General features: G+C 43.3%; 1 protein-coding gene across 1 annotated transcript in view; it reads left to right on the forward strand.

Moving 5' to 3' along the window:
• dync1i1a (dynein cytoplasmic 1 intermediate chain 1a) overlaps positions 1-13804 on the forward strand; it is a gene marked incomplete at both ends in the record, with an annotated part of 46757 nt that overhangs the window by 8932 nt on the left and 24021 nt on the right. The window contains 2 exons of the mRNA XM_079176026.1: positions 11001-11096; positions 13024-13195. Of these exons, the coding sequence (XP_079032152.1) occupies positions 11001-11096; positions 13024-13195 (268 nt within the window). The remainder of the gene's footprint in view (positions 1-11000; positions 11097-13023; positions 13196-13804) is intronic.

The following is a 13804-nucleotide window of genomic DNA, read 5'->3' on the forward strand; positions in this document are numbered from 1 at the left end:
TACACGTGGGAGGAGGTGCTGAGATTTCACATATTTTCAGCAAAATGTGGGCAACCTTACGGCCTCTCTTTGTTTCTCCCTGCATCCCTCCTCTGGACTGGCCAATCCCTCTTGGCCATGAACGCAGTGAATGTCAGACTCTGACAAAAAAAAAACACTCTTTTACTTTCTACTGATCCCAATCTGGAGATAACTATCAAGTGTGTGTGTGTGTGTGTGTGTCAGTGTGTGTGTGTGTGCGTTTACATGAGATGTTGGCAAGAGCAGGAAAGGTCAAGGTGATTGCAGGCATTCTGTGCATGTGCTTGTGCACGTATACATGTGTGCAGGTTGGCATTAGTGGAGCCTGACCCAGTTTGTGGTAAATTGGTTTCGCTCAGTGGAGCCTTAAAAGATCCGTAATAGGTCTCAGTGGTAAAGGTAGCCGAAAGAAAAACAGAGAGAAATGAAGGGAAGGGAGTAAGAGGGAACGTTAAAGACGAGGAGAACTCTTTGGTCATTGGAGAATGAACAGAGTTTAAGGAGGAACAAGAGAGAAACAAATAGGAGAGAAGCAGCGGAGGCCACTGAGAGACGTTGCAGCAGTTATGATATTACAGCAGTAATTGTTTGTGAACCACAAGTGGGCCTTCAGAAATACAACTCTGAGTGTGTTTGGGTACGATTTGATGTTGCAACTGTGAAAACCCCAATTCCTATGGTTAAAAGTTCACGGGGTCAGGAGTGTGTGCTGTTAAAGTACATGCATCTGTATGCAAAATGATGTGTGAATGACTCTCCCCCCCCCCCCCCCCCCCCCCCCCCCCCCTCCTCCTCCTCTAGTATTTTCTGGCCCATTAGTTTTCAGGGTCTGTACAGCTTGAGTATATAGTTGGTCAGTAATTCACTCCTTAAGTATATTTACTGCAATAAGTGGCTTTCTTTTGACATGTGGTGAACTGGTAATGGCCTCTAATTGCAAGAGAAAACCCATTTTCCAAGCACTAATCTGAAAAGACGCACACATTATTTTTGTGAGTGTACTCGCACACATACAGATTCATAAATATAAACACACATGTGCAGACCAACAAACACTGGAATAAACAAGCACGCACACACCACCAGAAATGTACACAGGAGCACACGTGCACTAGCAAAGCATCCGCGCGCACACACACACACACACACACACGCACACACACGCACACACACACACACACACACACACACACACACACACACACGCAAACGTCAGCTAAACTCTACATAATCCCATAATGGAGCAGTTAAGAAACCAAACGACACATTTATGAAATGATCCTGACCATTGGCAGCACATTGGTCCAATTAGAGTGTTTACTTTTGTTTATTTTTTCACAAATTTCTAAATATATTCAATATGGTTCATCAGGTCATGAACTTGTAGGTATTTATCAACAGTTGAACACAAAATGTCCGTCAGGATTTCATCCGACGGGGGTGCATAACAGGAAAATCTGTTGTTTTTTAAACATGATTTTGCATTCATGTATGTATTAACATTGGAAAGATATTCATATTGCTGTATGAGAGCTGGTTGCTCATTGGTGGCTGCAGACATTCCTCTTTATTAGTGAAAGTAGAGATTCACCTGAGAGCAATTCATCAATTCAGGACACATTTAGAAAACCAATCTAATAGAAATCTATATGAAACGTGCTTGACAGATTATGGCAACTATTTCAACCATTTAGCATGTAATGACTTATGCAATGTAGATGTTTTTAGGAGTATTCAACAGAGAACCAGTGTAATACATTTTAAACAACATGACAAGCAATTAACAATGTAGGAATCAGCAGACAATTGTACATCAGCATTTACATTAATGTGCCAAAGCGTTTACATTTTGTTCCAAGTAGTTTTGATCTCAGAAATGTACCAAAGCGACTGAGAAAAACCATAAAATTGTGATATGTATTTCGACCATATTGCCCGTCCTAGTTACCAACTTAAAGTAAACCTTTAAAATATCTATTTCTGACATCCTCTGACATTGTGCAACAAACCCTTTTAGGGTTTTAAAGGTTTGTAAAGCAATGCTTGATTGTAGCTGTTTTGTTTCTCCTACAAGACATCATCAGGTGGGAAAGTATTACCGTATTGAGCAGCGGCTGAGGCTCACAGGTCAGTCAATTTATCCCGCGTCTGTAGTTTGCACGATGCATTCAAACACGAGCAGTGAATGCAACACACTCCCAGTCTGTACGAAACCGACATGATTGAGGGGTTTGTGGGCAGTCTTCAAGGAGGAATGTGGTTGCATGAGTGTGTGCTTTGCATGGTTAGGTATTTATATGTATGTGCACATATATATATATGCATATATATGTGTGTGTGTGTGTGTGTGTGTGTGTGTGTATGTGTGTATATAGAGGCACATATGGAAGTGCTTGTCTCATACATTCTTGTTGTTCCAGCCAGGCGGCTACAACAGACGGGAACAGACCAGAGAGAGTGTGTGTGTGTGTGTGTCTGTGTGTTTTTTCAAGGAAAAATTCAAGGCAAATTGGGAATAACCACAGTGAATGGACCCAGTGGTCTCGAATATAATGTACTAAATTTGTTTTACTTTGAATCTGTTCTACTGAAAGTACATTTTAGAGTTGTCTTTTTATGGAGTTATTGCCTTGAGGGAGCAGCTTGTAGGAAAACTGTTTAAACCAACTGTGAACGTGCTGTCCGTGCATGTTCACACACAAACCCATGCTTCAGATCTGACTTGGGTTTTCCTATCATGATCTCCTCTCGTCTTTCCTGCAATCACACATAATCGGCCAACGCTTCTCACTTTCTCTCCTCGTGAAACAACTCCACTGAGTTCGTCTTTCATCGGCATCGCCCTCCAAAAGGGCACAGCCTTCACTCTTGTTTCACTCCCGAAATTGATGCAGGGTCCCAAGCGGTTTCTGTCAAAACGGCCACGGCGGTGAAAACCCAGAAAAAACTCTCGATATTAGAGAGAAATAATGTCTTTTCGCAGTGCGTAAGGTATGCCAAGTGAGTCACAGATGATTGCAATGTTCCCCCATGACCACCGTATAATAAGGTACATGAACCCCTTCTTCATCTCCCTCCCTCTGGCTTTCTCTCTCTCTTTGGCAAAATGGCCATCATCCAGAATAATATTTGCCATCTGATGAGGGCTTTAGATGAGAAGGAATACCGTTTCATGTGTCCCATTTTTCTGTTTCTTTTTTTTTCTTTTTTGCATTTCGTCGAACTTGACTTCTTGACATGTGTGCCCCACCCTTCCCCCTCCTTGTTGCAGTTTCTTTTAACGTGTGTAAAACAACGTTTGCCTGGGTGGTCTCACTTGTACTCCGAGATCCCTTCCACTCTCCAGGGATTTTCATTTGAGAGGGTAGCGGTTCACTGCCACAGCTAGCCTGGAGCTCATAGCCCTGCTTCACTTTAGTTGTTTCAGTTTGATGTTAGTTAACCCTTTGTTTGACTGTGTTATACTCTCAGTTTTTAAAAAAAAATGGCGCCGTTTAACAAACCAAACCTTTTAACTCAGGCGGTCAATTAAGAATATTATTCAAATCAAGTCAAAATAAATCTAGGTTCAAACTACAGACGTTTGTTTTCAATTGTTCTTCAGTCAGCCCTGGTAATCAAATGTAACAGGCATTCACTTTTTTCCTTTTTGAATTAAACTTTACATTTCCAGATTATTATCACAGTTTATAGCTTGACAGTTGATTGAATGTGATAACCATGCTGGTTTTGTGTTTGGCTGCCGTGTGACATGCTATTCTGCAGCTCTACAGCAGGGAGCACTCTTGGCACATATACTTGAGGCCTCCCTCAAAGTCTCCCCAGCCAGCGTCAGAGATTTTTTATTAGAAACGAGTATCAGCTTGAATGAAATTATGGTAATATGAATTCACTGTTTTACAATTAAATGTGTTGGCTTTTAAAGTCTTAATTGGATTAAGAAAAATTCCATGAAATTGCTTTCTTTGACTCAGAATATCGGTGTGTGTGTATTTATTTGACAGTGTTGCTGACTTGCTGTGAATACTTTTGTCTATTTTAGTACAATCCAGAGGGATTCAACCTCAAGCGTCAACCTCTAGCAGGCCTGTAAAAGCTGTTGGTCCCATCTGTCCGTCCGTCCCTCGTTAAAACAAAATGAAACACCGTCTCCATCCAAGTGGTAAACACAGACCTCCAATCACCATCCGAGCCACACACACTGACAAACACACACAGACACACACACACACGCACACACATAGCCTTATTTCTGAGTGACACAAATCCCAGCTCAGATGACGCGTTGAAAGTGAGTCGATGCCACGGCGGTGATTTTATGTCGTTTTTTTTTCTTCTTTCTGTTGGTCTCTCTCTCTCTCTCTCTCTCTCTCTCTCTCTCTCTCTCTCTCTCTCTCTCTCACTGGGTTCTTGACAGTTTGGAAAGTTTGAAGTCATGGGTTTTAATCAGGGTCTTGCGGCCGGGCTCAGAGCATGGCGTGGCGTGGCATGATGGCTCGTCTTAAAGATGTGGGTCTGGGTCGAGGCCAAGCCTGGGTGGCACTGCTAGAAAGAGAGAGGGGGTGAAACGGAGAAGGGGGGGGGGGCTGAAAGAGCGAAGGAAATGGGGAGAGAATCTACTCTGACGGCGCCCACAGCACACAGCAGGGTTGGCCTCAGACTCCCAAAGACCTAAATGGGCTGCATTAACGAATGCTGATTATGTGAGGGCATGCATGTGTGCATACGGTGTAGACTCGTGTGTACAGAGACATGAACACACACTCACACAATACACAATGTTTGATCACTTGAGGAAGTGCGGTGAAGAGATAAATTAATCTAAATCATCCTGCGGGTTTTAGCCTCACCAGTTTTACATCAGGTCTTGCTGCTAATGTGTGTGTGTGTGTGTGTGTGTGTGTGTGTGTGTGTGTGGCGAATACTTTTACCCCTACTGTGGTAATCATGACTTGATGAACCATCATGAATTTTAAGCATTATTTTCTATTAAAAACAAATGGAAAGGCAACAAAAAAAAAAAACCTGAATACAATTAACAAATTGAAGTGAAAGGGTTTAGTGCGTATTTTCTGCATTTTTTCTTTCTTCTATCTAAATAAGATCCTGAAACACTCGAGGGGAAAATATAGTTAACAAACTGACTTTGTAAAAGTGGTGTTGTGTCTTGGGAATACAGTTTACGAGCAAGAAGTTTCAACTGTGGGATCAGTTGATGCCATTTTGTTGCACTCTTCTCTACAATCTGTCCTGTGTGTCCTGACCATCTACACATCAGCGAGATTCTTGGCCTCTCACCTCTCGGCAAATGATCTTTTCGACTTTACTGCAAGACTGACTCCAACCCATCAATTTGCTGTCCAACCGGTCTAACGGAGGTCCCTAAAATGTTGGCAGTGTTTCACTGGGTTCAGAAGTTGAGTATTAACAAAAACCTATTGATCTGTCTCAGGTTGTCCAGACGGTTCACTAAGACACTTGTGAGTGGGTACTTACAAAGAGAATGGCTGGTCTAAAGCAGGAGACATAAGGTAGAGCAGTGCTTATTTTAATCTCTGAGTCTGTATTCAAAATGGGACATGAACTTGTTCCATATAGCTGAAAAATCAAAAGACTAAAAATAAAACGGGGAGGCATGCAGGCACTCCAAAATCTTAGGACAAGTAACAATGAGGAAGGAGATATTAAAAAGCCTTTTATTGTCGTGGCTAAATCATTAAAAAGCCAACAATGTTAAAGGAAATCACATGACAATATGATAATGACATGAAGGGTGAAATAAATTGAAATTTCTGAAAACAAGAAATACCATGAGATGAGAATACACAGAAAAGGTTGTTTTACTTACATCATTGTTGGGCGATAGGTAACCGTACAGGTTTTAACATTGGCTGTAAGAAAAACAGGGAAGTCTATACATAGAGGAAAAAAGACAAATACAAAAAACAGGAAGTCTATATCTTCATGGAGAACAGGAAACTATAACACATCCGGTCGATGGATCCATAGTTTCAGGATCCAGGATTCTGGATTCTGTTTTCCCCATGACCAAAGTTCAAGTTTCCCTCTACGCACAATAAGGACTCATTAGTATTGTGACGCTCACTAAGGTATCCAGCCACGGGGTAATCACGACTCCTAATCCTAATGGCATCTTTATACGCGGCGAAGCAATCCCTCAGGTGTCTTTTATAGGAAATGTCCTCCACGCATTGGACAAGACAGGCGGTATGACGAAAGTAGTGTTTCAGTTAATGAGATCACTTCATTTACAAGTTATGTCTGCGTTAACACCAGCAAGACAGCAAAAAAGACACAACTCACTGAGCTAAATGAGAACCTATACGGTTTGATAAGAGCCAAAGAAATGTATTCCCAGTGTTACAGTGTATGCGTTTAGTGTAGAGAGAGTGACTGTGTGCTCTAGATTTGTACAGAATTATCCGATAGTTCGGTATCTTTTGTGTCAAAAATAATGTCCTGTGTAGCAAGACACATTTCCCCATAGGCTTGTCATATCACATTTAATTTATCTTAGATTTGCATCATTTGTATTTGTGACCTATATCATTACATCAGTCGTATAAAATCATTGCGGTTGAATAAATCTTTTTTCGGTACTTAGATAACAAGGATTACATTACTGGAGGTGGGACGAATTAAAGTGAGAAAATTCCCCGGAAGCCTCGGGTCATTTGTAATATATGGAGAGGTGAAGTGGATGTAGCGTGTGTGTGTGTGTCATGTGTGTCTCTAACAACACGAGCTGTTTTCAGTGAAGTAGATGCATAGCTTCTGTCTGTGTGTGTGTGTGCGTGTGTGTGTCTGTGTGTCGTGCCAGGGCCACATTAGAGCAGCCTTTCAAGTCATGTCAGCCTCCTACTCCTCTGCATAGTGCTTGTTGTGGTCGGCCCAGCAGCCAACCTCCAAGAACCCCTGCGAACTCTGTGTGTGTGTGTGTGCGTGTGTGTGTGTGTCCCCATATGAATGCGTATATAATGTTGTAGGGTTATTCCCAGCGCGTGGGATCCCCCAAAGTCCTGCTGGATTTCTCTTTTGTGTCCCTCTTCCTGTTTCTGCCGCCTCTTCTCTATCATATCAGTATCTCTCTTTCTTTGTGATTAACACAATAGAGATCTATAAAAAATGATGAGTTCTGTCAACTTTGATTGTGCGTCACTCAGTTTAGCAGTCACCTCCATACTGCTATGACAAGTCTGCGGCTCTGCCCCCCATAATGTAGTCAATGACAAAATCGGGGCCTGGTCTCATCCTCCCTTCTACACGCACACACACACACTTACACACACACACCCGCAGCTCTTTGATAACTATGCCAATCGCTCCAAGCATGCGCTAACACATTTCAACACACTAGCACTTACTGTGGATTGGGTTCAGAGTAAAAGGTTAGCGAACGCTTTGATCCTTACCAAACAGAACACATGCTAACACATTATTGCCGTGACACACCAGGCCATTGTGCTTCATGTACCAGCCGAAGGGGAGCAGAAGACAGTGTGTACATCTTTTACACGCTGTCGGGATATCTTGAAAACTTCTCACCACATGCTCGATAGTAGCTGCCTACTGTGAAATAATACAAGATGTTTAAGCTAATGAAACGCTCAGCGGTGTATCAGCCTTCATTAAGACTACGTTGACTTTATTCCACAAACGGATCAGCCTATTACTCTTGCTTGAACTGTTTCACTCTTCTGTTGGTTCATAAAAGCAGAAAAAGGGCGTCATGCACAGAAAACATGACAACAAAGTGTTAATTAGGCTCAATACAGTAGCTAGTTAACTCCTTCCTGTCAGTCTGAGAGGGCTAAGAGTGATCTAGCTTTGGAAGAACTCTGTGCAGGAAAACCAGCATAATTTCAGAATATCATAAGCTTTTTTTAAAAAATATTTTCATACAGTACCAGCACATGATTCTGCTGTATATTTGTAATGCAATGCAGAAAGGGTGTATGAACAGAGCAGCAGTTTGTATTTCACTGTTCACCTAACTGACTGCATATTGGCCCGTTTCTAGCATAGTACTTATGAAGAGACTGACAGAGTATATGAAAGGCTATGTTGTTACTTCCATCCTTTCTTGCAGTGAATAACATTTCTCTGCTTCCAAACAATTTCACAAATTCAGACATTCTCGCACATGCCTCTGTATGTGTATGTGTGTGTGTGTGAGCATATGCATTTACAAACACTTTTACACATTTGTGTGTGTGTGTGTGTACTTGTGTTTGTGTTCTCCACACTGTGAATCTGTGTCTACATACCTGCTGGGTTGTGCTGAATTGACTGGGCACGGTCAGCATGAGTAAGCAGCCAGGGGAAGATTGAGGCAGCCAGATGCGGCGGTCCCGGGCTACCGAGGATATCATTACCCCGGGTGTGTAGCCGGCCAAAACGGGAGCCCCCAAGCGGAGTTTCATCAAGGTGGACCCCCGTCTGCGGCGAGGGGGAGGATACCAGTTAACCTGTTGTCCTGCAGTGAGGAGCGGTATTAAGCGGCAGGTGGAAAGAGATGGAAACCCGTACCTGGAAAGAGGTGGAAACAAGAAGTGTGCAGATACTTACAGGGTAGCAGGCAGACACACTCAAACTGTGGAAGATTGTCTCTTTTTGATTTATCCTCCCTGCTTCTTTTGCAACTCAACAGGAAACCCTGTTGTGCCTCTGTGTGTGTGTGTGTTTGTGTGTACATTTTACATAAAGTTTCATATTATTATTTTCAACCCATGAGTCCTACTTTCCAGTATCATTTACCGCAGTATATGGTTTTGCTATACTTGCATACATAGAAATGTATCTCTGAAAATTTCCATTTGAAGGAAATAGTCTGGATATTTTTGGTGCGGGACTCTTTGACAGAACAACTTGATGCATGGCTGCTGGCAACGACATCAGCAGTATCTTCATAGAGGAATTGGACCGTCTCCCCTCGGTGAGGTAACCCATAGGCCATGAATCACGCTGCCTTGCTCCAGCGTCCTGTGGTCCCGGGGGTTGACAATTTGACCGCTCCTCAATGTGGTCTCTCTCCTCTACTCACGCTCCTCCCATCCCCATCACCACACATTCCAACCAACGGACCGGTCACGTAAGGTCAAGAATAAAAAGAATAGAAGTTTGTTATGTGTCTTCCCCAACGCTGGTTAGCAGGATCCAGATTTCTGTTTCACATCCCGAAGCCTTTGCTGAGTAATGACAGCAGTTCGTGGAGGGGAAATGTGATGAGGATGATACATGGCAACAACAACAAAAAGCATTCGAGAGAAATAAAGCTTCACAAACTGAAGCATGGCGGCAGAGACAAAAGGATCCCGATAGAAGGGTTTTCCTGTTTGCTTGTCTGTTTTGGCAGCTCAGACATGGAGCTAGTCTGGCAGTCTGCCTGTCTGGTCCTCTCTGGCCTCCCCTCCATACTGGTGGGTCACTGGTGTTTGGATCTCTACAGCTGACTGTTAACCACCGACTTGGACTCAGCCTCACCGCCGTGTGTTTGATTTAGCTTAGTCATTTATTATATACACACAGCATGAAAAGGAAAGTCATAAATCAAAAACTTTAATGTAGGAGTGAAAAAGAAAAGAAAACAAGGACAGAGAGAGTGAGAGAGAGAGAGAGAAAATGATGTACTGGGAACCCTTAAATAATCAATAAAATAATGCCAGAAATTATTGCAATTGCTAAAAAATTGCTAAAGTGCTCCACCAATTATAATCGCATTTGTACCTTTTTAAAGTTGCAGCAGTGAGTTCATCAAAAGCTTAAGCGACTTCAAGTGATGAATGGACAGTTCATCCGGTGCAAGAGCGGCTCTTGAGCAAGTGGTTTTAACAGTGCCCCGGGCCATACTCCAGCTGAGTTAAACACACCCCGACATGTGTGTATGAGAGCGAGAGCGAGCGAGAGAGAGAGAGAGAGAGACATGACACGTCTGAGGGTGTGATGTAGTCACTTCCTCCCGCTGGACTGAGCGACTGTTGTCAGCTTGACCCTGCGCCAGTTAACCCCTCGCCACCCCTGGCACTGCAGGCGAGGGCCCCGGGTGTGTGTGTTTGAGAGAGAGAGAGAGAGAGAGAGAGAGAGAGAGAGAGTGTATATGTGTGTAGCGTGTGTGTTGGCAGACCACAGGTGTCTGGTCACGGTGTCAGAGTGTTAAGAGGTCTTCTGAGAGGCCCCCCGACTCTCAGCATCTGTTTCGGAGGGAGGGAGCGGCAGAAAAGGGGAGGAGAGGTTGGCAAGGGTTACCAACACATAGCCCGAGGGGTGTGGGGCTCGTTGGGGGCGCAGTAGCTGACAAGCAGGTGCCTATGTTGACAGTAACCCTTCATACTTGAACCCCACCCCCTTCCAAACACACGCACGCACACACACACGGCACACACTTACAATAAATCCTGAAAAGGCAAGCGTAATTGCAGAGCCTGATTGGAGGGAATGCAGAGGGAATCCCCTTTTACACACACCCACACACATCAGTGGATCTTTTTGCTTGGGGTCAAAGGTGGAATAAAAAGAGGAGAGCTCACACAACTCTGACATTTCCTGCTGTGTGTGTGCGTGTATGTGTGTGTGTAATTTGCGTGCACAATGTCCACACATGCAGACCATGTGAACACATGCTACAACTACAACACGGATTTGGGCACGGCCTTGTTTCCTGTTGGATTTCTTTTCCCAAGACTGTGTATACTTAAGATACATAAGCAGCAGTGATATCAACTCTTTCCTTTTTGTGTTTTCAAAAAAAGAAGTGAGTGCGTGTGTCTGTAAATGAAACCCATTTGGACCAAATGTTAGTTAGTCAGGTGTACCGGTGCATGTCTGGCAATGATTATTTTGCTAAGAAGGGGGGGAAGGCAGTACACGGCGGGAGGTCGAAGAAAATTGGAACAGCTGTTGATTAACATGAGTGCTCTCTGTCTCTCTCTCTCTTTCTTTTTTTTTAAACTCTCTTTCAGTGGAGGAGGAAGAGGAGGATGAAGAGATGACGGAGGTGAAGCCAGGCCCCGAGTCTGAGCAGCAGGATGACGATGACAACAGGGAAAACAAAGAAGGTACAAAAGGATTGATGGATGATGGGAGAGTTCAAACGATCAGCTGTTATGATTTTAGTGATTCTTTATCGCCTCAATAATTCAGGTGTAACTTTCCTCCGGCATGGAAATACTTTATGGAGCAGTTGTACTCCCAATTACTGCAAACACAAAACTTCCCATTCTTTATCCTCCAGTCTCTTTCTTCCCTCGACTTCTCACATGTTGCTGGTCAAACTGTCACGAACCACGGTCACTTGTGTGTGACACCCTCAGCCAGTCAGTGGGTGTATCAGATGGAGGGATGTGGGTAGGTTACGGTGGGGGTTAAGGCGGGTCCAGCATATCAGCTCCATGGCATGTAGGGGTCAGCACTGATTAAAAACCTGTCATTTGACCCCCCCCCCCCCGACCACACTTCAAAGTGGAGAGGAGTGGAGAAGTGTGTCTGTGGATGGTTCATGTGGTAAAATATGGAGAAAAGAGCTTAGGTGGGTTAAAAACACCACATTTGATGGACACACAGATTGATAGACATATTCATATTCAGACACACACGCATAAACACAGCTGTGACTGTACTGAATGTGACTCAAACACACACACACACACATAGACAGATGTATGCACACACGCACTCATAAACACACAGTCATCCGTCTCCTCTCCATCCTGGCCTATTAGAAGGTCTGGCCTTTGATCTCTGCCACTCGATTCACTGGGTCTTTTCTGACAACTCGTAAGAAATACAAAGGGATGGGGGGGATCAAAGTCAAGAGGCAGGGTAAAGGTCGATATATGTGTGTCTGTGCATGCTTGTGAGTGTAAAATTGCATGTGCGCTTGGGGACAGTGACTTCAAAAACCCGACGCCGTGCTGTGCAGCCATTACGTTCAAAGGGAGGCGTCGTGCTCAGAGGGCTTTGTTTTTCTCTTGTTTATGAAGTTCTTGCTGTAGTGTTTTATTAGAAAAGATGCATTAGGAGCTGTTTGTAGTTTATTATGTCCTGGATGGGATTCTGGTTTTGATAGAGATGAAGTGAATGTTAATCTGACATTGGGAACACGTGATGTACTTTTTTTTGTTTTTGTTGTGCAGATGTAAATATGACAATTACTGCGTACAGTACGACAAGATACAGCGAGGTATCTGTACTTTTGTCAGTAATAAAAGTGTCAGACATGAAACGATTTATTAAATAATGTAATTGACAAAACTAAAATAATGAGATGTGACCAAACAGTACATCAGTGCCAGAATGAGTACAAAAAAAATATGTTGTGAAGGTAAAACAAATGCACGCTAAAACAAAACACAACGCAAAGCAACCAAACCAGAAGAGAGAGAGTGAGACAGACTGAACTGGCCTTTGTTGGCTCAGCAGCCCAGGTGAACATGCCAGACAGAGCAGAGACACAGGACGGGTCGGGTCGTCACAAATGTCACAAATGTCAGTTGAATCGAATAAATAGACACTTCTCAGTTTAGAGCTCTTGGACAGTAATTGAGAGAAAGGTTGAGAGAACAAAAACATAACTATATTCTGCAGGTGACATAAAAAAAAAAAAGAATACTTGTATTCTCTTGATTTGAAATGTCATATTCAAATGCATTATAACTTGTTAGTTAATATAGGTAAATAATACAAATAAGAGGGTTTAGCCTAAAAAAAGCCAAAATGCCAAACTTTCCTAACTTGCAGCTTCTAAGTTAGGAGTATTTGCTGCCTTTCTTTGTCTTATAACTATAATAAATGTAATATCTTTGGGATTTGGACTGAGTTTGTAGTATGATGAGCATTGTTCACTGACATTTTATAGAACAAAAATATTTGTTGGATTAATCAATAAGGAGAGTAACTGTTGTAAACCCAGGTGTCCTGTGGGTGCACTGTGCACAGTGTATGCACGTTCACAGGCGTGTGTATTTAGTATGTTCCTTTCTCCAGGCTCATTTCCAGTTCTGCGGGAACTGACAGAGGAGGAGAGGCAGCAGATCCTGCACTCTTCTGAGTTTCAGAGTTTCTTCGACTGCAGCATCCGGGTGATGGAGAGAGCTCTGGCCGAAGACGGCAACATCTTCTTTGACTACAGCGGCCGGGACCTGGAGGACAAAGAGGGGTGAGCCGAGAGAAGGCGAGAGAGGGGCAGGAGGAGTGAGGGAGGAGAGAGTCAGTGTTTGGATATCACAGCACGTGTGAGTGTTTACTTGCGTGCCTCCGACTAAGAAATGTGCAAAGACTGACTCACGCCCACTGTGTCAATCTAGAGGGCCTGGGAGCTTCTTTGTTCTTCAAAATGCATGTCTTCCTGCTGATGTCACACTCTCAGGGGGTTGAAAGCTCCTGTGAACTGACACAAGAGACATTGTCTTGCCGTCTGAAGAGTTGCCTCCAAACGGAGGTTAATCAAAGTGTCGGTTGAAGTTATAAGAGTCGTAAGCTGTTTTAGTATACTGCTCTGCTATTATAGAAGAATGCAGCTCACTTCGGCTTTGACCACTGCAGCCACAGAGAAGCATCGAGCCTGTGGTCAAATAGAGATTATGTCTAAAACAGGCCGTGACCCAGTGCTTAACATCAGTCCCCTTCTTATTTCCACGGACATGCTATTTATGAAATTGTAACAACATAACCTACATTTCATTACGTTGTTTTTTTTTACTACTATTAACTCTCACATAGCATTGAAGACAGAGTGGATAATTCGCACTGGTTAGTGTACAGAATG

The sequence above is a fragment of the Pholis gunnellus genome (genome assembly GCF_910591455.1).
Source record: "Pholis gunnellus genome assembly, chromosome: 16".
NCBI lineage: Eukaryota > Metazoa > Chordata > Actinopteri > Perciformes > Pholidae > Pholis > Pholis gunnellus.